Source organism: Notolabrus celidotus, chromosome 5, assembly GCF_009762535.1.
Source record: "Notolabrus celidotus isolate fNotCel1 chromosome 5, fNotCel1.pri, whole genome shotgun sequence".
Lineage (NCBI taxonomy): Eukaryota > Metazoa > Chordata > Actinopteri > Labriformes > Labridae > Notolabrus > Notolabrus celidotus.
The window spans coordinates 14,523,264-14,549,051 of NC_048276.1; the positions used below are offsets into that span (position 1 = coordinate 14,523,264).

The 25,788-nt window shown below is 40.5% G+C and overlaps 1 protein-coding gene and 1 long non-coding RNA gene across 2 annotated transcripts; one reads left to right on the top strand and one right to left on the bottom strand.

The window, feature by feature from the left end:
* The first annotated feature begins 1,298 nt into the window (after positions 1-1,298).
* LOC117812357 lies at positions 1,299-24,079 on the top strand. Its single transcript, XR_004631199.1, has 3 exons — positions 1,299-1,357; positions 14,388-14,580; positions 22,998-24,079. It is a non-coding gene; the product is annotated as an uncharacterized LOC117812357 (long non-coding RNA).
* Positions 15,269-24,243, bottom strand: scn4bb (sodium channel, voltage-gated, type IV, beta b). Its single transcript, XM_034683056.1, has 6 exons — positions 23,901-24,243; positions 23,362-23,667; positions 18,094-18,257; positions 17,778-17,997; positions 15,524-15,653; positions 15,269-15,365 (listed from the first exon to the last, which is right to left on the bottom strand). Exons 2-6 carry the CDS (start codon positions 23,444-23,446, stop codon positions 15,269-15,271), a joined length of 696 nt encoding a protein of 231 aa, XP_034538947.1. The 5' UTR covers positions 23,447-23,667; positions 23,901-24,243.
* Between the last annotated feature and the right edge of the window lie 1,545 nt (positions 24,244-25,788).

Sequence of the window (25,788 nt, forward strand, 5' to 3'; positions counted from 1 at the left end):
TCAATGATTTCTTGTTTAGAGACACGTGGAAAAAATGTTGGTACCCTTCCGTTAAAGACAATCAAAACACAAAAATGTCACTGAAATAAGTCAAAACTGACAAAAGTAATAAATAATACAAATGTACTGAAAATTAACAAATGAAAATCAGAAATTGCTTTTGAATTTTGGTCCAACAGAATCATTTTAAAAAACAAACTAATGAAACTGGCCTAGACAAAAAAAGATGATACCCCTAGAAAAGATTGAAAAAAAATTGACCATAGGGACATTTTAAACTTTAAAGCTTATTGGGAGGTAAGCTGATCTGATTTAACAAAAATACCAAAGGTGAATTGCATTTTTTTTTTTCATAACAAAAATACTAGAATGAAATAACGAATATTGTTTTTACCAAGTCCCACTAGTGACAGCAGTAGCTCTCTGGGTGCAGGGTTATGGGCTCACAGTTAACACATCTGCACCATAAGGTAACCTTTGATCTCTCCTCTCCAGTTAAACATGTGCAAAAATAGTGCTTAAACAAATTTGCTATCCGAGGGCAGAGTAAACCTCTGGGGTATATATGAGTAGAGCATACATCAGTTTCTGAAGCACTTGTTTTAGGCCAATCGGCGGGAGCCATATTGCTGCTGTAGAGTGATTGTGATGTAAAGAGGCGGGCTTTGAGCCTTCTAGCTAACAGCTGCAGTGTTCCCGCCTGTCAATCAAGTCATCTGTGCCTCTCATTGGAAGGGACGTAATCTCAATATCTTCGAAATTGCAACGTTATAAAAAAATTCACCCACCCTACAGTGTGTGCCGATCGAGAAATTAGCTATCCAGACTACACTTGTCTTTTGTACCAGGCTGTAAACATGTTTATTTCTGCTGTAAAGATTGTCTTTTTTGAATTGGTGTGGATGTGGTTTCTGGTACTTCTGGAGTCAGCCTCAAGTGGATCCTCGATGACCTGCAGTTTTTAGCACTTCTGCATGTGACTCATATTTTTAGACCTGAGGTTGCCGCTTGATTTTACCATGCCAATCTTGATTTTTTGGAGTCAGAAGTAACAATACTAATCATGTGACAAGATAGTGAGAGGTGGGGAATTGGAAAAATGTTGAGATAAAATTTTAATTTCCTACTAGTTTGGTTAGCAAAGTGAAACTGACAGTAGGATAACAGTGATACTTATGTGGGATGCTAATTTCTGCTTAAGGCGCACAATAAGTCTGACACCTAGCTTCTAAAATGGGTACTGCAGTCCAAATTGCATTAGAGGCGTCACCCTCCTCGCCCCGCCTTCCTAGATCCGACGCGCACGGAGGTTGCCATGTCGCGGACGCTACAATATGAGGCTAACTACTACAACACCGTGAGTTGCTTATTTATACATCTCTACAATGAATTTGTTTGCAAATCATGAACCAGCTCCTGTTGCTTTTGTATATGAGAAAAATATGCTCTGGGTAGAATGACGAACTACTTGTCTCACCTGTCATCTGTCTGCTTACCTGGTCAGGAGAAAATTAACCAGCTCTGCGTCGGTCTTGAAACCTTTCTCCGCGCTCTCTCTTCTTCAATAAGCTGTTTATCCTTGCCCGGTCATGTTTCTGGTCGTGGGTTTTCAGGAAGAAGTGCCAAAGCTTTATTGGTCTGATAGAGTCAATCACCGAGAGTGTATCTGAACCAGTTGGCCTGGCCGCTTCCATCGTTACACCTGTTGGTTTACAGTGATAGGTGATCTCATATCTTGCAACCCGAGGGGCGTCCAAAACGGAGCGTGGATTGAAAAGGAGGACAGGCTGGCTGCTGCAATTTTATCAGAAAAGCAGTATTCCAACATAGTATTTTTCCTTAATGTGTGATGATACATTAAGGACATATTATGATATAATTCAATAATTATCTCACATCAAGCACAATTCAGCACTTTACGTGACGTTTTTTAGATCATTCTCATAACTACTTATCAGCAAACACTGCTGCATGCTTTGCTTTATCTTTGGGTTTACTCTAAATTTACTCTACATAATTTACTAAATAAAGCTCATGCAGTATAGAAGAACACTTTAATTAAGCATTTAAGACAATTGTTCTCTAGAAAAGTTTATTACTGTGATAAATCATTTGACAACTCAGCTCACTTGTATTCTCCCATCCAATTCACGCTTTTCACACACAGCTAGAGACTATCTTTATCAAACACGCCGTCATCTACTGGATGTACTCCATTTCAGGGTTCCCACTCTTTTCCAGAGATCATTTTCAAGGACATTTCCAGGACATTTTTATTGATGATCAAGCTGGTATGACCGTCTAAATTTAGTTCCTAATTTAGTTCCTAAATAGTCTAATATGTTCCTCTCAGTGGAAGTCTACATTGAAAGACATGTAGTCTATGGCTATCAATGATATCATCTCTTACATACTTAAAAATGATGGCAAATTGATAATAGAATAATGCAACCACAGATGTACAGCACTTCACTTTATTAGTGCAAAGTAACAATGATGGACAACTCTCATCTCAGCTTTCTCTTTTCTCAAGAAATATAAAATGAGCTAAGAAAAAAACAAAAGAGCCAGCAAAGGAATCAGGAAGCTGCCTTACTGAAATAATTAAATAATAATAATGATCAGAGGATCAGTGCATTAATGACCTAAATAGATCTGAATGACAAAAATGGCCACAAATGTTTCTCAACTCAACTCAGACTCAAAATATACCTTCTTAATCATGATATTCATCCTGCTAAGTGGTCGATATAAAACAAAGCAAATGTCAAGTTTTTTATTTGAGTTACCGTAAACTCTGAAAAAATCTGAAAGATCTCTCAGAGATTTAAAAAAAATGTGAACTGTCTTCCTGCATGGCGATGTCTATTATGATCATGGATGTCTACAACATGGAGTTTCTGTGCAGCTGTGTCGCTCTTTTTGTTCCGTTTGTTTTCACTATCGGGAGTTTGCACTCCTACTAGCTAGAGCAGGGGTTCTGAAACTTAAGGGACCCCTTACAGGTGAGAAAACTGTCCATGGCCCCCTCATAATTGTAACACAGATTAAGCACATTAGTGATGTGTCATGATCAAAAGCTGCGGCTCTGAGAGCCGATGCTTTACAGTGAATCAGAAGAGCCGGCTCGCATCAAGAGAGAGCCGGCTCACAGTTTTTTCCTTTTGCTGCCTAGCTCTCACAGTGCTCAGCCCCAGCTCTGCTCACAGCAGAACTTTGTTTTGATTGGTCAGCATGGCGGCCATGCGGCCAATCATATGTGAGGATATAGGATACAGGTGATGGAGGGGAGGCTGTGTATCCTGGCTACATCTGTTCCTTCAGAGAGAGTCTTCTCAAAGACCGGGCAAATACTCACTGAGAGGAGATATTAGATCAGCCCATCCAAGCTGAGGCATCTGATTTTTCTCGATGCCAACCTGAGGACATTAATAATGTTTGCTTGAGTTTGGTTCTGGTTCTGGTTCTGTTTGCTCGAGTTTGGTTCTGGTTTTGGTTCAGTTGGCTTGAGTTCGGTTCTGCTTCTGGTTCTGTTCTGGTTCGGTTCTGGTTCGGTTCTGTTCTGGTTCGATTCTGGTTCAAGTCTAGTTCGGTTCTGGTATGGTTCTGGTTCGGTTCTGGTTCGGTTCTGGTACGGTTCTGGTTCGGTTCTGTTCTGGTTTGATTCTGGTACGGTTCTGGTTCGGTTCTGGTTCGGTTCTGGTACGGTTCTGGTTTGGTTCTGTTTCGGTTCGGTTCGGTTCTGGTTCGGTTCAGTTCTGGTACGGTTCTGGTTCGGTTCTGGTTCGGGTCTGGTTCAGTTCTGGTTCGGTTCTGGTACGGATCTGGTACGGTTCTGGTTCGGTTCTGGTTCGGGTCTAGTTCAGTTCTGGTTCGGTTCTGGTACGGTTCTGGTAAAGTTCTGGTTCGTTTCTGGTTCGGTTCGGTTCTGGTTTGGTTCGGTCCCGGTTTGGTTCTGGTTCAGTTCTGGTTCAGTTCTGGTACGGTTCTGGTTCGGGTCTGGTTCGGTTCTGGTTCGGTTTTGGTTCGGTTCTGGTTCGGTTTTGTTCTGGTTCGGTTCTGGTTTGGTTCTGGTTCAGTTCTGGTAGGGTTCTGGTTCGGTTCTGGTTGAGTTTGATTCTGGGTTTGTTTGCATGAGATTGGTTCTGGTTCTGTATGCTTAAGTTTAGTTCTGGTTCTAAACCTAACCCTAACCCTAACCCTAACCCTAATCACAACTCTAATTATAACCTAACCCTAACCCTAATCACAACCCTAACCCTAATCACAACCCTAATCACAACCCTAACCCTAATCATAACCCTAACCCTAATCACAACCCTAACCCTAATCACAACCCTAACCCTAATTATAACCCTAATCACAACTCTAACCCTAATCACAACCCTAACCCTAACCCTAACCCTAATCACAACCCTAACCCTAACCCTAATCACAACCCTAACCCTAACCCTAATCATAACCCTAACCCTAATCACAACCCTAACCCTAACCCTAATCACAACCCTAACCCTAACCTTAATCACAACCCTAACCCTAACCCTAACCCTAATCACAACCCTAACCCTAACCCTAATCATAACCCTAACCCTAATCACAACCCTAACCCTAACCACAACCCTAACCCTAACCCTAATCACAACCCTAACCCTAACCTTAATCACAACCCTAACCCTAACCCTAATCATAACCCTAACCCCAATCATAACCCTAACCCTAATCACAACCCTAACCCTATCACAACCCTAACCCTAACTCTAATCACAACCCTAACCCTAATCATAACCCTAATCACAACCCTAACCCTAACCCTAATCATAACCCTAACCCTAATCACAACCCTAACCCTAACCATAATCACAACCCTAACCCTAATCATAACCCTAATCATAACCCTAATCCTAACCCTATTCACAACCCTAACCCTAACCCTAATCATAACCCTAATCATAACCCTAATCACAACCATAACCCTTACCCTAACCCTAATCATAACCCTAATCACAACCCTAACCCTAACCCTAACCCTAATCACAACCCTATCCCTAACCCTAATCATAACCCTAATCACAACCCTAACCCTAATCACAACCCTAATCACAACCCTAACCCTAACCCTAATCACAACCCTAACCCTAATCATAACCCTAATCACAACCCTAACCCTAACCCTAATCACAACCCTAACCCTAATCATAACCCTAATCACAACCCTAACCCTAATCACAACCCTAAACCTAACCCTAACCCTAATCACAACCCTAACCCTAATCACAACCCTAATCACAACCCTAACCCTAACCCTAATCATAACCCTAACCCTAATCACAACCCTAACCCTAATCACAACCCTAACCCTAATTATAACCCTAATCACAACTCTAACCCTAATCACAACCCTAACCCTAACCCTAACCCTAATCACAACCCTAACCCTAACCCTAATCACAACCCTAACCCTAACCCTAATCATAACCCTAACCCTAATCACAACCCTAACCCTAACCCTAATCACAACCCTAACCCTAACCTTAATCACAACCCTAACCCTAACCCTAACCCTAATCACAACCCTAACCCTAACCCTAATCATAACCCTAACCCTAACCCTAATCACAACCCTAACCCTAACCACAACCCTAACCCTAACCCTAATCACAACCCTAACCCTAACCTTAATCACAACCCTAACCCTAACCCTAACCCTAACCCTAATCATAACCCTAACCCTAATCACAACCCTAACCCTATCACAACCCTAACCCTAACTCTAATCACAACCCTAACCCTAATCATAACCCTAATCACAACCCTAACCCTAACCCTAATCATAACCCTAACCATAATCACAACCCTAACCCTAATCATAACCCTAATCATAACCCTAATCCTAACCCTATTCACAACCCTAACCCTAACCCTAATCATAACCCTAATCATAACCCTAATCACAACCATAACCCTTACCCTAACCCTAATCATAACCCTAATCACAACCCTAACCCTAACCCTAACCCTAATCACAACCCTATCCCTAACCCTAATCATAACCCTAATCACAACCCTAACCCTAATCACAACCCTAATCACAACCCTAACCCTAACCCTAATCACAACCCTAACCCTAACCCTAATCATAACCCTAATCACAACCCTAACCCTAACCCTAATCACAACCCTAACCCTAACCCTAATCATAACCCTAATCACAACCCTAACCCTAACCCTAATCACAACCCTAACCCTGACCCTAATCATAACCCTAACCCTAATCACAACCCTAACCCTAACCACAACCCTAACCCTAACCCTAATCACAACCCTAACCCTAATCATAACCCTAATCACAACCCTAACCCTAATCACAACCCTTTCCCTAACCCTAATCACAACCCTAACCCTAATCACAACCCTAACCCTAACCACAACCCTAACCCTAACCCTAATCACAACCCTAACCCTAATCATAACCCTAATCACAACCCTAACCCTAATCACAACCCTTACCCTAACCCTAATCACAACCCTAACCCTAATCACAACCCTAACCCTAACCCTGACCCTAATCACAACCCTAACCCTAATCACAACCCTAACCCTAATCACAACCCTAACCCTAACCCTTACCCTAATCACAACCCTAACCCTAATCACAACCCTAACCTTAATCATAATCACAACCCTAACCCTAATCACAACCCTAACCCTAACCCTTACCCTTATCACAACCCTAACCCTTACCCTTATCACAACCCTAATCACAACCCTTACCCTAACCCTAATCACAACCCTAACCCTAATCACAACCCTAATCCTAACCACAACCCTAACCCTAACCACAACCCTAACCCTAATCATAACCCTAATCACAACCCTAACCCTAATCACAACCCTTACCCTAACCCTAATCACAACCCTAACCCTAATCACAACCCTAACCCTAACCCTTACCCTTATCACAACCCTAACCCTAATCACAACCCTAACCCTAACCCTGACCCTAATCACAACCCTAACCCTAATCACAACCCTAACCCTAACCCTAATCACAACCCTAACCCTAACCCTAATCACAACCCTAACCCTAATCATAACCCTAGGATCAGGGTGAGAATGATTTTGTAACAGAATAAATGCACACAATTGGGCAATAATAAGGCTTCTCATAAAAACAGAGTACGTAAAAGGGTTTTTAAACACACAAACCATTAGTTTTTGCAAAATTAAGGTAAAATATACGGCTACAAAAGATCCTAAATTAAGAGCCTTTCGGGAGTCGAAAGAGCCGGCTCTTCTTTGGAGGCCGAGTCAAAAGAGCCGGCTCTCTGAAAAGAGCCCAACTTCCCATCACTAAAGCATATGCTTACTACCATTTGCACTCTTACTTGCCCATGGAACTATTTGTATTGTAAAACATACCACTTGTATACTTTAAAACAGAGGGTCATTTCATTCCTTGTGGACTCAACATGACAGCATTTATACTTTTCAAGTAATTGATCTTAAATGCTTTCAGAACATTAACAGTAACAAGACTCACATATCCCTTCGAGCCACCAAATGGTATCATAACAATGGTGTATATGCTGTTTTGTAATGACACAGCACAATTTTATGATTTACTAGAAATGTATTCAAATTATTTCACGGACCCCCACGCTTTGGTTCACGGACCCCCAGGGGTCCCAGGACCCCACTTTGAGAACAACTGAGCTAGAGTACGGTAAATGAGCCAAATATACCATAAAACATAAACAATATACCCCCGTTTTCTGTGAATGCATGATTATGAAGTGAAGTAGAAAAGATGTGAAAAAAGTTGTGCAGTGTCACTGTCTTTTCCAGCCCAGCGTGCACCCAACTTTCAATGAATGGGGATGTGTTTTGTTAATAGGGTCAGGTCGCACGCAGCCATGTTGGAATCATTTTCCAGGACTATATGTGATTTTCCAGGAAATTTTACTTTTTCTCCCATTTTCCAGGTGTTTTCCAGTACTGGAAAACTGGTCAACTGTTTTCCAGTTTTTCCAGGTTTTCCAGGATGCGTGGGAACCCTGCATTTGGTTACACCCCTTTTTAATGAAGGGGCTGGAAGAAAAGTGCATAAAAAGTCAGCTTTTACAACTGTGTTCTCCTATACAGCCCCTGTAGGGATATGTCTGAACAAGTTCTGGAGTTCAGTGTGAGGCTTCAGGATTAAAACCAGAGGTGAGAAGAAAGACTGCAGGTTTAAGGCTCTCCTGCCTTCCTCTGTGGATGCGTGGGTTTCATCCCACCCAAAAAATGTTTGAGATAACTTAATTCAGAATAGTTTAGTAAAAGTCTCATTAAAAAATGAGATACAACCTTATTCAATTCTTAAAATACAATGTGTTGGATTAAAAAAAAATGGAAATAAGCTCTGCTGAATTTAAAAAACTATAACCGAGTATGCCAAATTTGTACCTCGAGACAGTACTCACGAAAATATAGACTTTCCTAGTGTACTTAATTGATGACACTTCCCCGTCATACAGATGGTTGACCAAGAGTAATGGAAAAACCAGCATTCACCCTGCATTAGTTCTCCAGAAGCAACCATTAGGGAGTCAATCTTCCAACTTAGGTGTACTGTGTACACAAGGAATAAACAATAACATGGAAATGCTTCAAAGTTAACATGTAATGTTTTATTGCTCAGAACGTATCAATGTCGCTTTATGTGTACAAGTAGCCAATAGTTACAACCTAGTAACTTGCAATATATAACGTGAAGAAAAAAAAATCACACATGAATTCATAAAAAAGAGTCTGAACTTAACACAAAACCTTCTTCATCCACAATTTTTTTTTTTACATAATACGATACTTTTGTAAGCTCAGCAAGTTGAGTACCAACTGCTGATAGGAATGCAGAAGAATTCTCAGAAGTGTTTTAAGAACACACTTTTTTGTGTATACTTCTTCTGAGTGCACTTTTTTATGCAATGTCATAGTGCACACTTTGAGCACACTATTAAGTGCATACTTATGTGTTTACTTTTAAGTGCATACTTTTTACTTTTTACTTTAACTGAACACTTAAGTGTTTACTTTTAAATACACTTCTTAAGTGTGCACTATTATATGCATATCTTTAACTATATACTTTTAAGTGAACAGCATTGGGACTGTACACTTCTATGTTCACACTATTAAGTAAACCTTATACATTTAGATATATATATCTTTTCCACTATGATGATATTGATGATTTGTCTTGCAGGCTCACACGAGGTAATAAAGACAATGCTAACTCATGCTATGCTAACATTTAGCAGAGAACTCCCAGTCGGCTTGATGTTTGCAGTGTTGTTTTTTTTATTTATTTTTGAGTTTTTAAGCTACTCGTGGTGCATATTTGCTTTTATTGATAAGACAGCCCAAGAGAAATAGGAAATGTGGGAAGTAGAGAGTGGTGGAAGACATGCAGCAAAGGTTCGTGACTGGAGAGAACTAAAGCCTCTGCATATGGGGTGTGCGCTTATGGGGCAGTGCCCCATTTTTCTGGTTTACTTATTACATCTTATATGTCTCAATAGAAATGAAAATTAATCTGTATCTTTTGACGAGACATCTCTTTGTAACAGGTTTACCCATTAAGTTTTCCTCTGCACTGCAGGAGATCAAGGTGAAGAGTTTCACTCCTTTAGAAACAAACAGCACAACACAAAGACTTTAATCAAAAGTTTATTAGAGTTTATGTGTCTATAATAAAGAGATCAGGAGCTGATGTGCATGGATAAGAGGTTGAAATGGAGACATCATTTAAGAGCGAGCCAGAGCATTATAGCTGTATATTTGTGTGCAGAGAGCAGCAGTGGAGAATGACTTTGTGAATCTTTACACTCTTCAGGGTCTAATTGAGTACAAGGGCTCCAGTCCACTCCATGCTCCTCCCTCAATGTTCCCCATTCAACCTGCATCCCATCATCTCAACTCCCTGATCCTGCACACCTCCACTGTTGTATTGCTCAGTAGACCTGTGATAATAGAAACTCAAAGGTGCAGTGTGACACACTGTCACAGTATTCGCTTCTCTTGTGTTTGCATAGAGTAGCTTGTCATCATACGGCCCTCACTGGAACAATCCTGTCATTATCCAAAAGCATTATCAGAGAAACATTTCTTATTAATCAATGAAACACAGAGATAATCCATGTGCACTCTGACAATCCCAAATATTATTAGATGTTTAATCATAAATCTCTAATGAATCTTTAGTCATTCAGTAATAGACCTATTGTGTAGATAAAGTTGTGCTCATAAGTTTACATACCCTGGCAGAATTTGTGCAATTTTTCAGAGAAGGTGAATAAGAGAAAAACTTTATTTTCACTCATGGTTAGTGGTTGGGTGAAGCCATTTATTGTGAAACAACTGTGTTTACTCTTTTTATATCATAATGACAGAAGAAACTACCCAAGAAATCATAAATTCTGCCAGGGTATGTAAACTTATGAGCACAACTGTATCTGTAAGCAATCACAGCACCGCTCACAAATTTGTTCTTAGTTTCATTCTGTTCACCCATAATTTACTGTCCACTGACTTTTTACCAAAAGGAATTATTCAACTATTCCTAAAATCAATATAATTTTCTTTTTTGCAAAGACTTGAATAAGAAGGTTAACACTATCATTTGTTTAATTTGGAATTAGAGCTAATAGACACTCAGCCTAGCTTAGCTTAACTTAGCTCAGCTTCACCCACTCATCCCTTGCCACTATTGTGCATGTCACATCTTGTTTTTGGCCTCCCTAAAATGATATCATAACATGAAGTTTCCGACAACAGTCACCGATTCCAGAAATCACTAAGCACCACCCACCCAATAAATAGTTCCGCACTTAATCTTGAACGAAACCACAATTTGTTATTTTTACATATGTGTTTTTGAAGGGATAAAAAACAAACATGTGATATAACATGTTCATTAAGGGATTGTGGCTTGGAAAGAGCATGATAGCCATTCCAGTTGCTAAGCTAAGCTAAGCTAAAGGCGTTTTTTCGACCGCAGGAACTTTACCCCTGAACTATGTGTGTTTCCACCGGAGGAACCAGGGTCTAAATTTAGTTCAGGGGTAGATAATCTTCCCCCTGAAAAGCCCCTGCTTGGGGGGTAGTACTTTTCAAAGGTCCTGGGACTTTTGGTTGAACATTATCGGGTTTGTGGAGTTTAGAATCAGAATCAGAATCAGAATTGTTGAAACACAGAGGGTTGAGCTCGCGGTCGAAACGCAGAAACATTGGGGGCACAGGAACCTTTTATTTCCAGGGAAAGTAGTTCTGTGGGCTAAAAGACCCCAGAACTCTTGGTCGAAATGCACCTTAACTAGCAGGTGGCTATGGCTTCATGTTTACCATACAAAGAGTGAGACTGATTTTCTCACCTGACTCTCCTCTAGAGTGCAACAGAGCTTTTTTTGCCTTTTGTCCAAAATATGCAGTTTTAACAGGACATATGTGACATTCAGTAACTCACATCATTATTTCCCCAGACCTTAAAACGTACGAACACTCCATTATATCTTCTTGTGTGCTGTTTGGTTTCATCTCATTTTATAATCAATATGGCAAACATAATCTGCTTTGGATGATTTATAGTTAAAAATAAACATCTTTAAGAGTTCCCAACAAACACCCTCTATAGTATTGCTTAAAGCCTGCAACTCAAGAGTGCGGTCACTTTAATGCAGAGGCACATTATTATTAACATTAACAATGACGTCAGTAAACCACTTAAGCTTCATACTTCACTGTACAGTGCACTCATTCAACAGCTGTAGGGACTGAGGAGGTACGTTCATACAACAACACAGTGTTATCACCTGTCCCACTCACCAGAGGTATTTCTTTTTAAAGCCAGACATTCAGTGTCTTGAATGTACAACAGATTGAAGCTGTATACTGTAAATGCAGGTGAAATTGTATTTCACTGTTTGAGTTGGGTGAAGTTACATTCATCTCCTTTAGTGATACCCGGTACAGTTCATCCCTGTTTGGCACTGTCAGTCAGTGGGATCCACAGAGAGCATCACTTGTCTTATTGCCAGCTTGAACAGAGTTTAAACTACAGCCCCATACTCAGCCTGCAATCTCCCAGGTTGATTTAAACTCTGAATGTATGTCACACTGACTATGCATGGGCAGGACCACCGGGTTTATCTATTTCACTGTAAAACAGCTGAAAAGATTATTATTGCAAGACTAGGTGAATGAATGTCGGTTTGAAAAACGAGGCGTTTTCATGAAGAGGCACATACTAAGCAAAAGGAAAATGTTGAGTCTGATCTGAATCCAGTATTGAGGGCTGCATCACCAAATAGTGCTTAGCTGTAGCCAGGGTTAGCACAATGACAATAGCATGGCATAAAATGGGATTTACAGTTGACCTCAGAGCTGACACTACCAGTGTTAGTATATCAAGACATGACATTTTCCCCAAAAAGATTGTTTTTCTGACTTCAAGCATTGTGTCTAAAGTCTGACCCATGTTGCACATGCTTTGAATGCAGTGGTTATTTGTCTTAAAAGCAGCATCATCTGAGGGTCATTCATTTTCTAGGGGGTGTGGGGGACAGTTAAGGGGATTGTCTATCATTGAGCTGAGAAGCTTGTTGGGTTATTACTATTTGCTGAGTTTTACAAACTGTTCTGCAGGATGTAGTCGTCCTCACTGACGGAGGAGCCGAGAAGCACTAACAGGCACCTGTGTTTATATCAAGCAAAGAGAAGATACAGCATGGAGAGCTGGGCTGAATCCCACAATATTCTGTCAGTAACCCCTCCAGTCAATCACCTATGTTTGTGGTTGCAAATCGAGAAAAGAATGTGTTTCTCTAGAGAGAAGTTACACATTTATTATTAGTGTATTAATACAAATACAGAACTGTAAGAAATCAAAGCATAAATCCATAATTTCAGTCTCATTTTGATTGATTTGACTACATTTTGTAGGGTTACCTTGACTTTTGTTTTGAGGTATTCAGCTCAGCTGTTACTACATTTCATTAATCCCTGTTTCAAGCATTAAAATAAAGAGAGTATTTGTTTACCCTCAATGGAAAAAACAGTCAAAGTTTCATTTTTTATGTGCTCTGGCTGTGGCCACAGAGAACCATAGATAAGTCATGGCTGCAAAACAGTGCACAGCAGTGCAAAAATGATACACAACTATCTTACACATAACACTCATAAGCCTCAAACACCCATTCTGATAACACGTGTGAGCAAATTCACACGATTCAAACTTTTTCTTCAAATGTGCACACAACATTATTCTAATCTGATGGGTTTAAACTGAAACCATCCATCAGAGACTCTGAGTGTGAACTGATATTAAACAGGAACACTTTTATTTTGTTTAAACACATTTCAGAATTCCTCTAAATATACTTGACCTGTGCAAGTAGTAAAAGTAGCTTCCCTTGTCTGTACCGCTTTTTGAATTGGGACATTTTTAAAAATGCATTACTTGTTGGGTGCAATACCAGCACCATACTTTTTAGGTCCAGTACACACAACAACAGAAACAGGTTCACATTCAGTTTGTTAGTCTTGCTTTAAGGGTCATCAGATACGGCAAAATAATATAATTATGTAACATCTAATAATTTTTGAGCAAATCTTAGCCAAACTGTGTATGTTCTGAACCTGCTTAAACACTGATAATTTAAACAGTTTAATTCCAACGTCTTCCCTCACTGCTCATGCTAAAGCAGTGTGTCCATTCAGAGACAATTTGACCAAAAAAAAGAAGACATTTCATATTTACACTAAGGAAGAGAACAAGAATATCACCTAAAACTGGCACTAGGAGGACTAGGTGGACAAAAATAATAGAAGAGAAATATATTTAAACTGAGAAATGCCAACCAGAAGTGTCTCTATTAGGTGCAGCCATACTTTGTGTTAAATGTGTGTGCACATTTGAAGTAGTAGTCTGTACATTCATAATTTGCACATTCTTTAGTTGTATATAATCTGCACAGTTATTGTTTAAGTCTTAATCTGATCATGCTGGAACAGGAGCCAGCACCTCCCAGACCGGGACCGGCACTTATTTTGTCACTATCAAAATCTAAATAAATGTTGTGTTATATTTAATATTATCTGTTCTGTCTTTTAATTACCCATGCAATTACTGCCAGATGTCTTGTTTTTCTACTTGTGAGCACTTTAAAATTTCATTTTAAAGGATAGGGAGGGAGCAAAGGTCAGATCGCAGTCAGATCATGTGGGGGCGCCTGCTGCGTGGGAGTTGATGCTACTGTCTAAGATTTGATTGCGCACAGCAGGAGGAAGGAAAGCAAAATGTCAAAAAGACAATCAACTTTGTTTAATCTTTTTTTTCTTTTAATTGGTAGGTCAGACCAAGAGGTTGTTTTGGCAGAGGTTGGTGGTGATATCAGCAGCAGGTAGCATTGCTAACAGCAGCAGCAATGCTAGTGCAGTGGCACCTGCCACCAGCAAACACGACCGCCAAGAACGATTCAAAGGGGGAAAAGGAGGCGGTGGGATCAGTGGCTGCTTTGTGGGCTGTTTACGACAAATAAACAGGTAAGCACACATTTGTTTGTTTTTTAGTTAATGTCCACTGCAGTGCCTCTGTTTAATGTTGATAATTAATCAGAAGAGTGATGAGTGTGATGACGATTAATGCATCAGGCCAATAAATGTATTTGTTGTCTAGATATTTTGGTAAATAATTATTGAAAGTCTCACGGTGTACAAGTGGGCATTTGTGAAATGATTGAATTCTTGTTGCATCTGCAGTGAAAGATGAAATAGTTGTTTGTGCTGAAAATGTAAAAATGGGACAATGCGGCACTGTCCATGGTGCTGAAGTAGAGCAGATACATAGCAAGTCACTCAGAGAGCAAGTGATCGTGCCGTAAACGGCTGTTTGTACGCACTTTTCTCCAGCTGATTTTTAACAATTATTGCCATTAATCCTGTGTGCCCGGGGCTCTGTGCATTTCTCATGCGCTCCATGAGTTTTTAGTCAACCCCTGACCCGATGGAACAGCACTCTCTCTGTGCTCCGGGACCTTAAGATTTACAGGTTAAGCACTGGTTATATGCACATGTGTATATCCTTCTTCTCTGAGGGCCACAGCCAGGCAGAGATTCTTAGGACCCAACTTGAACTTATTGATTTTCCATATGTGCAAAGAAATGTGCATATACAAATATATGCAAAGAAGGTATATAAATATGAGTACCCATAATATTTACATGCACTTTCTCATTTCTTTTTTGGTGTCGGTTTTGAATCAGCTTTGGATCCTGAGAGGCCGTTTTCTGTGTTGTCGATCCCTGATGAAGTTACAAGGCACTCTTTACTGGAGTTGGAGGAAAAAAATGAGAATTAGAAAGAATTAGAAACCTCAAATCTACCACAGCATACTCAGTATCTGAGCTTACCAAACTATGTACTGTGATGAAACAGAATGAAATGGTTGCATTGCTGACAGTGACCCATGTGGTTGTAAAAACTTACTTTTTCTCTTCAAGTTTGGCAAGAACAAAGAGGGTGAAGTTCTTCAGCAGCATGAAGCCCATTAACAGTGCAATGGCTCCACCAACAGCTGAGGCTATCATGGTGGCCAGCGTGTTGTCAACCACCCTCACTATAGACACCAACAAGACACAGGACAGGGAAAGTTGTACAAAGAGATTGACATTTTAAAAATCACAACCTTTTGAGTGTCCAGGCCACAATATATGTTTCTAAATCAACAGAAGCGCTGTATCTTCTCCACTGCTGCATTCGCCTTGAGAAGGAAATACAAGGAGCCAGTCTCTTGTGACCTTTGGCCCTTTTAGACTTTAAAGGCTCTGCTGGCAGCTCCCAAGAGCCATCAGTAATGTGTGGAAACTTTTCTGTGTCACATGACTGAAAACATTTGTTTACAGGACTTGGATGGATGGTTAAATTATTTGCTCATTTAATCTCAGAAGCTGATTTAAAGCTCCTGTAAGGAGATTGAATAACAGACTAAAATACACACACTAAAATAACAGATTATCATATTATTTTAGTCTGTACATATTAGTCAAGCGTATTTGTTGTTCTTTGTATTCATAGCTGATGTTATCGTTATTATTATATTGTTATGTTTATTTGTATGTCTTATTCTTATGCCTTGTACAAAGAGAGCACAGTTTACCAAAGTCAAATTCCTTGTGTGTTCAAGCATACCTGGCCAATAAAGCTGATTCTGATTCTGATTCTGATTCTGATTCTGATTCTGATTTTTACTGGTCATGAAACAGACGAAAATTATTACTCATTATTCAATATGACCTTTAATGGGAAACGTGTCATCTGGGATAAGATTGGCGATCTCTGTACAGTTAGTTTTTAATGTCTGTCACGCTACCATCAGTCAAGGTGTTATGAGTTCTTTTGTTACCTTGTCATACTTTGACATGTATAGGACAAAATTAGCAGAGCGATAAGAGGCACCTCTTTGTCCACAGGGGGCGCCTGTCAATACAGAATGAAAGTTCCTCACAGGAGCTTTAAACAAAAGGGATGATGTTTCCCATTTTGAGGAGGGTAGATTCTGTTTGGAAGCAAAGATGTTATGATCCTTTTTAAAAATCATATTTTTAACTGTAACCTGAAGAATTATTTTCTCCCTGCAAGACAGTCTCTGTATTTCTATAGCATCACCGTCCTTGTATGTACGGTCAAATTTAGTTTATAGTCCATAAAAATGATTTTATTTTTAATTTTTATTATTACCTCTTTACTGGGAGAACTAGGAGTGCATGGACAGAGTTTGAGGGGATTTCGGACCAAGCAGTTAAACAAGTCATTGGATTTTGCTCAGGGTGAACTGATTCTGGTTGTGAGCTGAGACTAAGGTAAAGGGAAAACTTTTTATCTCCTCTCTCTTCTTCTCCCATGAAATGGGGTAGTCAGGGGAAAAGGAGCGTACAGCCTAACCCAGCGTGGTGACCTAAAGCACAAACAGGCTTCTCAACCTTGTTCCACCTTCCCTGTCCACTTTATAAAACATCTCTACAGAAACCTCTCCCTGATTTTTCTCTCTTCTTTGCCCATTTTAAATGTGAGAATGAGGGTCGAGAGCTAACAGGTGGATAATGTCACTACCACCGCTCCCTCTCTCTCTTATTCTCCTCTATCCCTCTTTCAAGACCCAACTCTGTCGAGGCATGATGGCTGTCTAACATGAGTCTGGTTCTGCCTGAGGTTTCTGCCTGTTAAAAGGAAGTTTTTCTTCTCCACTGTAACTAGCTAAATATTGCGATGTGCAATGCTCATGGTGGATTAAGGTGGGGGTAGACTGAGTCTTACCCTGTCTTGAAGTTGGGTCTCTGTTCATAATTTGACATAGAGTGGTTTAGACCTCCTATCCAAAGCCTGATCCGTAAGGCAACTGGACTGGTAGAAATCAAGACCTCCTATGTTTGTAAAAGTGTCTTGAGATAACGTTTGTTGTGATTTGGCGCTATAGAAATAAAGATTGATTGATTGATTGATTGATTGATTGATTGATTGATTGATTGATTGGTTGATTGGTTGATTGGTTGATTGAATGTATGGGTTGGTTTAGGCAATATCAGAGCTTTTTTTAAAACTAAGTATTGCCCATTTATACAGTAAATAAACATCAAGGAATACCAGTGTATTTTTAAACTCCTTTGATATAGTGAAAATAAAATAAATCCTCTTACCCATCACACACTGTATATCAAGACTCTTTACCAATATTGACACTCACACTCGTCCACCACGTACAGGGTGAAGACAGCGCTGTGGTTCCTGCCCTTCTCTTTGGGGTTTCGTCCAAAACACGTGTACTCGCCTGCATCCTCGAAGGTGATGTTCCAAAGCATGATAGAGATGTTGTTGTGGTCATTCATCCCCACAAACTCCACTCGCTCTCGATATATTTTCACATCTGGCACCACTCCCTCTGATACTATAATTGAATCACACACCTGAATAGACCAGCAAGTTGTCAGTCATCATCTGCCACGTACCAGTGACCAGAAACATGACCATGAATCTCTCTCTAACATGGCGTTCTTACTTACCTTCTGCATGGTGCCGTTTTCGTTGAACTGCCAGTTGAAGTAGAGGTCCTTGATGCCGATACAGCTGGCGTATGTGCAGGGTAAAATGACAGTACTGCCATTCACTGCCTCCATGTGGGTGATCTTCCCCACAGACATCTCTAGAGCCTGTGTGTACCGCAAGCCTGAGAAGGACAGAAGAAAAGAGACATGTAGCATTTTAGTGTGAACACCAACTCAGTCAGCTCTAAAGTAATAGTTCAACACTCTTAAAAAATACACAAAGGTTTGAAAAGAATCACAAAGTTTGGAACTTTGATACCCCTCGTAGCCAGTGGTTGACAGTAGCAGAATAAATTTACTTGAGTACTGTACTTAAGTACATTTTTTGAATATCTGTACTTTACTTGAGTATTGTTTTTTGGAGGAACTTATTACTTTTACTCCACTCCATTCAGAAGACAATTATTGCTCTGTGTTTACTCCATTACATTTCTATCAGTGCTCTAGTTACTCACTACTTTTTGTACACAGCTCATGAATTTCCTTCTCTTTTCTGAAATCTGGTCCCTCAGACAGTAAAATGTGTTTGTGTAGTTCTGTTTGTCTCAGTGGTTTAGTCATACCTGTATATTGTGCGTCTCCACGATTGAACGTGGAGCAAACACAAAGCAAATTTCACTTAGATCACTCAGTTCATTTAGAGGTGGTAATGATGGCTATAATTCTCCACCTGAGTGCCCATGTCCATATCTTCAGCCCGTGTTAGAGGTTTTTAAAATGAAGAATGATACATATCATTTGAAATGTTCTCCCTGTTTCCCACTCTGCCCAAACATACAAACGTTCACTGTCCAACCTGAGAAAGCGTGTTGAGCTACATAACATTTGTTTCAGCCCAGATGAACATTTCAAACTAAGTTGTCAGTGCTTGGAGTAACTTAGTTGCTGTTTTTTCATTGGTATGGTTTTTATAGATTTCAAGTAATGGTTTCTAAATAAACATAATGTAACATAATGTACTCCTATGTATTCTTGACTGCACTCATGCTTTGTGAAAATACAAAGTTTTGAGATTTTTTAAGAAGCACTTTGAATACTTAAGTATTTTTAAAAGCAAGTACTTCAGTACTTTAACTCAAGTAATAATTTGACAGAGCAACTTTCACTTGTATTAGAGTAATATTTGACCTGGAGGATCTATACTTTGACTTAAGTAATGAGGCTGTGTACTTTGTCCACCACTGCTCGTAACTGTCCATGAAATATACTGTCCCCAGTCAACACGAAACAGAAGAAGAAGTATCAATCTTCTGTAACTCTCTGCTCAAGAGAAAATGACATATTCCACAAATTTCAAACTATTCTTCAGTTCAAGATGACAGAACAACATTTTTTTTATAGACATTGAAGTCCATATACAATATTATTGAATAGATATAAGTCTTGGTAGAGTCATTCCAGTAACCTGGACCCTTGTTTTTAACTGGAGGAGAATGACAAGCTACTTTTTGATTCATCCTTTCATTGTATTCATCCCACACAAAGAAAAGACATACATTTTCATACATTTATGGTCACCCGGCTATGTTTGAAGGACAATTTTAACACTTTCCTTTGTAAGATCACTATCCATGAAAAGTTAGGGATGCACTTGGAAATAGTCCAGAGTCAGATTTTCACACTCAGTACACTTTGACATATTTTACATCACAAAGCATGTCTGATCTGCCCACACAGTTAGATGTGAACAATGTGAATTAGTCGAAGGTAATGGATGATGACAGTAAACCTTAAACACATCAGAACAGCACAATAGAATAACCAAAACATGCACACATTGTACGTACTGTCTTTTAAACGTTGTCCGACAACATTAGACAACAATCCAAATCTTTGAGACTAATTTGGTATGTGTAATAGCAAACTCAAAAACCATCTAAAGTATATATTTCCGTTATTGTTTCAACATTTTATAATGTATGTCCTCTTCATGTCAAACCCTCAGTAACATGACACTGTGATGTCCTTGCTGTGACATTACTGTGAATAACAAAGGAGGAAGTCTGCTGTGCCCCTTGTGAAGACTGTAACTGTACACCAGGGACCATAGGCAGATGGACAGACTGCACTGTAGGTCTATTCTCTCCTTTTTCATCATATTAACACCCTGTGCTTAATGCTTCCATCTAGTGTGTGAGGTGTAAACTGCATGCACACAAGGTGCTTTGCAGAGCTGTACTAAAGACATACAGAGCTGGTAGAGAGAGAGAGAGAGAGAGAGAGAGAGAGAGAGAGAAAAAGACATGCATGAAGATGATGTATGGTTGCAGGAGCAGCTGTAATATTTTCTGCATCCTCTCTGACATTCTTGTGATTCTGCTCCTCTCTTTTGTGCTTGCTGTGTTCTTACACTGTGGTCAAGGTCAATGTCTGACAGGCACCACTGCAGCAAATAGGAATGATGTTGCTTAGAACAGCAGATAACGTTCAACACAGGGAAGGAGAGCATGCTGTATGTGGGAATGCTACTGATTCAGACTCGTCCCGTTGTCACGATTTCCCAAACTCACGCTGTGCGATCTTTTCCTCAGCTGGTCCAATGCAGCACAGTGAGCTTGCAAAAACGGGGCAGAGGGAGCAACAGCATCACCCCTCCTGTCTCTTCCCGCATGTACTCAATATCATGCCTGCGTTTTAAACAACTTTCAACAAAGTATTAGTTGTTTCTATTTGATCCATCTTTTACTTTGACTTCCTCTGTGTCCTCCATAAAGCCTCTGTTTTCAACCACATTTCTGTTCCCTACTCAGTGGTTATTAAAGCTGCTAACAACAGAGAAAGAACAAAACCAAAAGAATGTTTTGACGACGCATGTTTTTATTTCGCAGTCCTTGACCTCCACGTGTCTCCGACGAAATTTAAATAATACTTCCCTGGAGTCAGTAGCCCTCTGTCCATTGTCTTTGTTCTCTCTGTTGCCAATTAAAGTTTTCTTATGCAGCATAAAGTTTTGCCTCTTCAGATAAAAGTAGAACAGCCATGCTCTAGTTTCTAACCTACATATGTCAACGGTAGAACAAAAGGTTTTTTGGATGTACACAAATACTGTATATGCTCTCCATGCCTGGCTGATGCAATATTGAACGTAAATCTTTAGAGATTGAAAAGTGACGTAATTTGAAACACACTCAACATGATGTTTAGACCCTGGATAAAAAATAATGCAAGTTTTCTATGGTGGATGAACCTGAAAGGCCTGAAACCTACTTTGCCCTCCTGTACAGCCAGTGTCTGTTACTTCTCAGGTTTTTCAACTCGTGAAAATATAACTGCATCAGGCTGATGTCAGGATGTATGTGTGGCTGCTTAGCCTCAGGAGGGAGAAAGTTAGGACAATCTAAGGGCCCCTGAAGAACAAGAGCCCTAAGGAGGATTAGAGCATTTGCAGTAGTGAAGTAATGGCGCTCAATGTCATATTTTTTCATCGGGTCAAGAATCCCTGGTGGCATCCCTGTCTAGCCCTTGAAAAACGTCAAGTGTTACGTAATTCAACAAGTTGAGAACCTCCCATGACTAGTCAAAAACAGCTTGTCCTCCAGGTTTAAAGCAGGGTTTTTCACTAGAGAAAGACAAGATTTTAACTTGTGCATTATTGATCAGACGTGTGAGAGGTGACACACTCTATACATGAGAACAGCTCCAATTTCTCATGGTTAGGATGCTGAAAAACAACTCAGGATGTCTCTTAAAATGAAAAAAATGACCCAGAATCACTTTCATTTATGCAATCTGTGCATATCAGACCTAAATTCACTCTCGCCCTCTTCACGTTTACATGTGAGCCTGACTTCTAAATAATGTCTTATATTAACACACACAAAAAACAGACTGGTGCATCCACTGCCTGATGAAATCATCTCATATATTACTATATGAAAAATGACTATGACGTCAAACAGATGACGCAAAGATGCTTCTCAACTGCTGGCGCACCTTTCTCTAACCACCTGCATTTACTGATTAATAATACTGCACAGTTTGTGGCGTAGGAGGCCCAAATATCTCCTGTTTGTTCTAAATTAAGACATCTGTGAGCAAGCAGAAGCTAATGGGAAACAATCAAGATGTAAATGTAAGTAAATGGGAGGAAGAGATGTTTCAGATTTATTGATCATTTTAACTTCAGTGGAAACATTTGAGGGCCTTTTTTAAATCCTAGGTAACAACACAGACCATAGTCTCAGGCGGTTTAACATTATAAGGCGTTTGTTCTGCATTATTACCTCACTAATGCTCCACACCCCAAAGGAGGAATTCCACAGGGTTGTGCTCAATACACACCATAAGTAATAGATTCAAACATGAACACACAAATGCTTCTCTCAAAATAGGCTTACAATGAATTGTGAGATAATGATTAATACATGATAAATGCAAGAAGACAAACTTCTCTGCAAGTCTAACCTGCATCAGACTCTACCAGAGAGTTGGTTTTCTGTGCATTCTTGCACAGGTAAATAAATCACTTTAAAGACAATGCTGTCTTTGAAGTACTGTGTTGTTTCAGTCTTGTCTATGTTTTTTTCCACGACTATGTCTCACATGGATACCTGCTTCTCAGTAAGCTTAAAGAAAGGAAAACAGCCGATTGACTGGACACTGGTTGGGGTGATGCTGCTTCTGCTCTTTCACTGCAGATGCACATTATATACTGTGAACAGCAGGGCCTCATTTAGAGTGCCCTCAGTCTGACACAGCTTTTCCACCACAGGGGCCACTTCATTCTGCTGACATTTCCTTTTGGAGACACACAATCTCAACACAAACCAATAAAGATCAATATGCATATAAAACTCTATGACTACAACAACATTTCAGCTCTTGTTACTAACTTTCTTTTATTTGTATTTCTGTGTTTTCAGGCAGTTCGAGCCTCATGTTCTGCAAATTACACAGAAAACACAAACTCCAAGAAAAACACTCCTCATGAAAACAAAGTCGTCCTGTCAACAGAAGAGAATCGTTCATAAAAACCTTCAGCAGTGTATTGACCCGTGCAGTAAACACTATTGCATCAAACACCTACGTAGTTCAGAAGCAGATGAAGGTCAATGTCAGGTTTGGAAAAGCTTCAGCCTCATTTCTCTGCACAAATACGCACTAAAGATGGCACCAGCTCATGGTGTTTAATGCTGTCAAGTATGAACTTTTTAAACAGAGAGATAGTGAGGCGATGATGCATCAGCTTTGGAATGAGGTAATGTAAAAGTGAGAGACAGACATTACCGAGGAGGATCGAGAATATCACGCTGATGGCTGTATGCGGAGGGCCCAGCCTTGGGGTTTCAACCCCAACCCACTGGACCTCCATGACCACCAGATGTGCTCCAAAATAAAAGCTGCTGCAGGATCCAGCCCGGGCTTTGGATAGAAGAATATCCCTTTGCTTTGACACAGCCTGGATTAAATACGAAAGCTGCAGTCTGGGTGTTTCAACCCCGAAGGAGGCACGTCCCAATGATGCACCTACAGTGCTGTATAGTCCTGGGGGGAGGTGAACCTGCCTGCCAGCCCCCTCAGCACTCTGAGACTCTAGGTGAGACAGAGGGCAGAGGAAGAAGAGGAAGAGAAGGAGAAGGAAAAAGTTAATCAAGTACAATCTCAGGACAAACAGTTCTTCATTTTTAGCCAGAAATAGTGTATGTATGTTTCTTGCATGCGTGTTTCCACATATGCAGTTTATTTTTAATGAATATAAAAGAGGTAAAGCTAAGACTAGCTACATGCTTTTAAGCTAAGGTAAGTACAAGATCTACATCTCCTACCTGCCCCTGCAGCCGGTGTTCCCCTCTCAGAGGCCGGCCGGCTGCCTGCACAGCTGAGTCAGTGTGAACAGGACAGCAGGCAGAGCGGCAAACGCTCACTGCGCACAGTCAGGGTTCACTCAAGGAGAATCCAGCAGCAGCCAGCACTTTCACTGCAGAGACAGCCACATTGCAGCCAGGACGGGAGAAAATTAGAGAGGGGAGAAGAGACGAACAGAGGGGGGAGACAAACAGAGAGAGACAGACAGACAGACAGAGACGCAGAGAGACAGGAGGGAATAGCGACTCGCTCTCATTCCTCCTCAGCAGAGCCCCAGTGATGCTGACTCTGCCCGTCCCTCCGGCTACCTCACAACTTTTCCCTGTCCTCTCTGCTGGCTTCATGCCACCTCTCTCTCTCTCTCTCTCTCCCTCTCCCTATCCCCCTCCCTCTCCCTCCCCATCTCTCTCTCCCCTCCCTCACCTGGTCCCTCATATCCCTCTTATTCTCTTTCTCTCCTCCATCAACACCCCCCTCCCACCCTTATCCTCCTCCCTCTTCCCTATCTCCTGACTCGGGGCGTGTATGCATACTCAGGCACTTTTGTCAGAGCGTTTGTGGAGATCACAGAAAAGTTCTGCAGTGCAGGTTTGAGGAGGGAGGAGGTTGTGTAATGAAGCCCCCGGGCCGGCCCCAGACATATGGTCCCAAATCAGAATGATCCATTCATAAATAGAGATGTTGTTTCCTGGATAACATTACCTTTAGGTATCAAAACTCAGCATCACAGGATTACAAAGAGGAGGGAAAACATCACAGTACAGCAGCCACTCTCTGTTCTACTTTAACTGTTTAAATTGCAGATTTTGTTTAGCTGTTCTCTTAACAAGACTTCCTTCCTTTTGTTTCTGTTCCCTCTAGCCCTGCAGACATATCCTCAATGACAGAGACGTCTGTGTGTGTGTGTATGTGCTTGTGTGTTGTGTATCCCATGCATTGCCCAGAAGGTCAAACTATCATGTGCATCATGCTGCATCCATTCCTTGCATGATCACTGTGATACAGCACAGCTGTGATATGATGCAGTCTGTGTGTTTGTATGCACACATTTTTCACAACAGGGCAGCTTTTTTTTTTCCATAAATGCACAAACACATCAGTCTACAACGTCTTACTAGCATCATGTGTCTGCACTTTTCTCTGCAGGAAGTGCTACCGTCAAGGGTTTTTAGATTTGATTAGTCAATTTTAGTCCTGAAGGATGTTGCCTTCACACACTCAGGACTATACGCCTGTCGAACTCCATTACTGTAAATACACAGTGAAAGAAGAGGTGCCCTGTTATGAGTCTGATAGGTTGGGAAGAGGTTAATTAGACTTTTTATACCAGGGGGAAGGAGAACTGTGAGTGTTCGGAAGGATGCATCTGAGATCATGTGACAGGGTGCCATCTGAGCCGAGGTACAGTTAGACGGCAGAGGACAAGGGGACAAGTATGCATCAGTTGTGCTCTTGAGCTCTTGGTGTATTTTCTCTCCTTATTTTTTTTGCACAGCATGAGAGGAAATTGTAGTGTTTCCAACTTTTAAGGGCTGCTAAATTGTATTTTTTTTATTGGCACATTGAACTTAAGGTAAGAAGGCAGATGCAAGCGTTCACTGTACTTTCTTACTCAGCAAGTATTAACTCTGTGATATATTATTCATTGGCATTAAGGTGTGGATATGCAGAGTCTATGGAAGTGCTCTTTGCTCTTCCAAAGTTAATACCTTCCATGTGTCTAGGTTTAATTTGGGAACTATGAACTCTTTCAATCATACAGTGCCCATAATAGTTACAACTCAGTAGATCTGAATAGTTACAGACAATGATTATTTAGACAATTTACAAAGCAAAGTAGCAAATTTG

Excerpts from the sequence above, each read along its gene's own strand:
- scn4bb (XM_034683056.1), bottom strand. The coding sequence starts at position 23,446 with ATGGAGGTCCAGTGGGTTGGGGTTGAAACCCCAAGGCTGGGCCCTCCG. Across the intron at positions 18,258-23,361 it reads GATATTCTCGATCCTCCTCG|GCTTGCGGTACACACAGGCT; the intron begins GTAATGTCTGTC and ends TGTCCTTCTCAG. Across the intron at positions 15,654-17,777 it reads CCTGTACGTGGTGGACGAGT|TGAGGGTGGTTGACAACACG; the intron begins GTGAGTGTCAAT and ends TGGTGTCTATAG.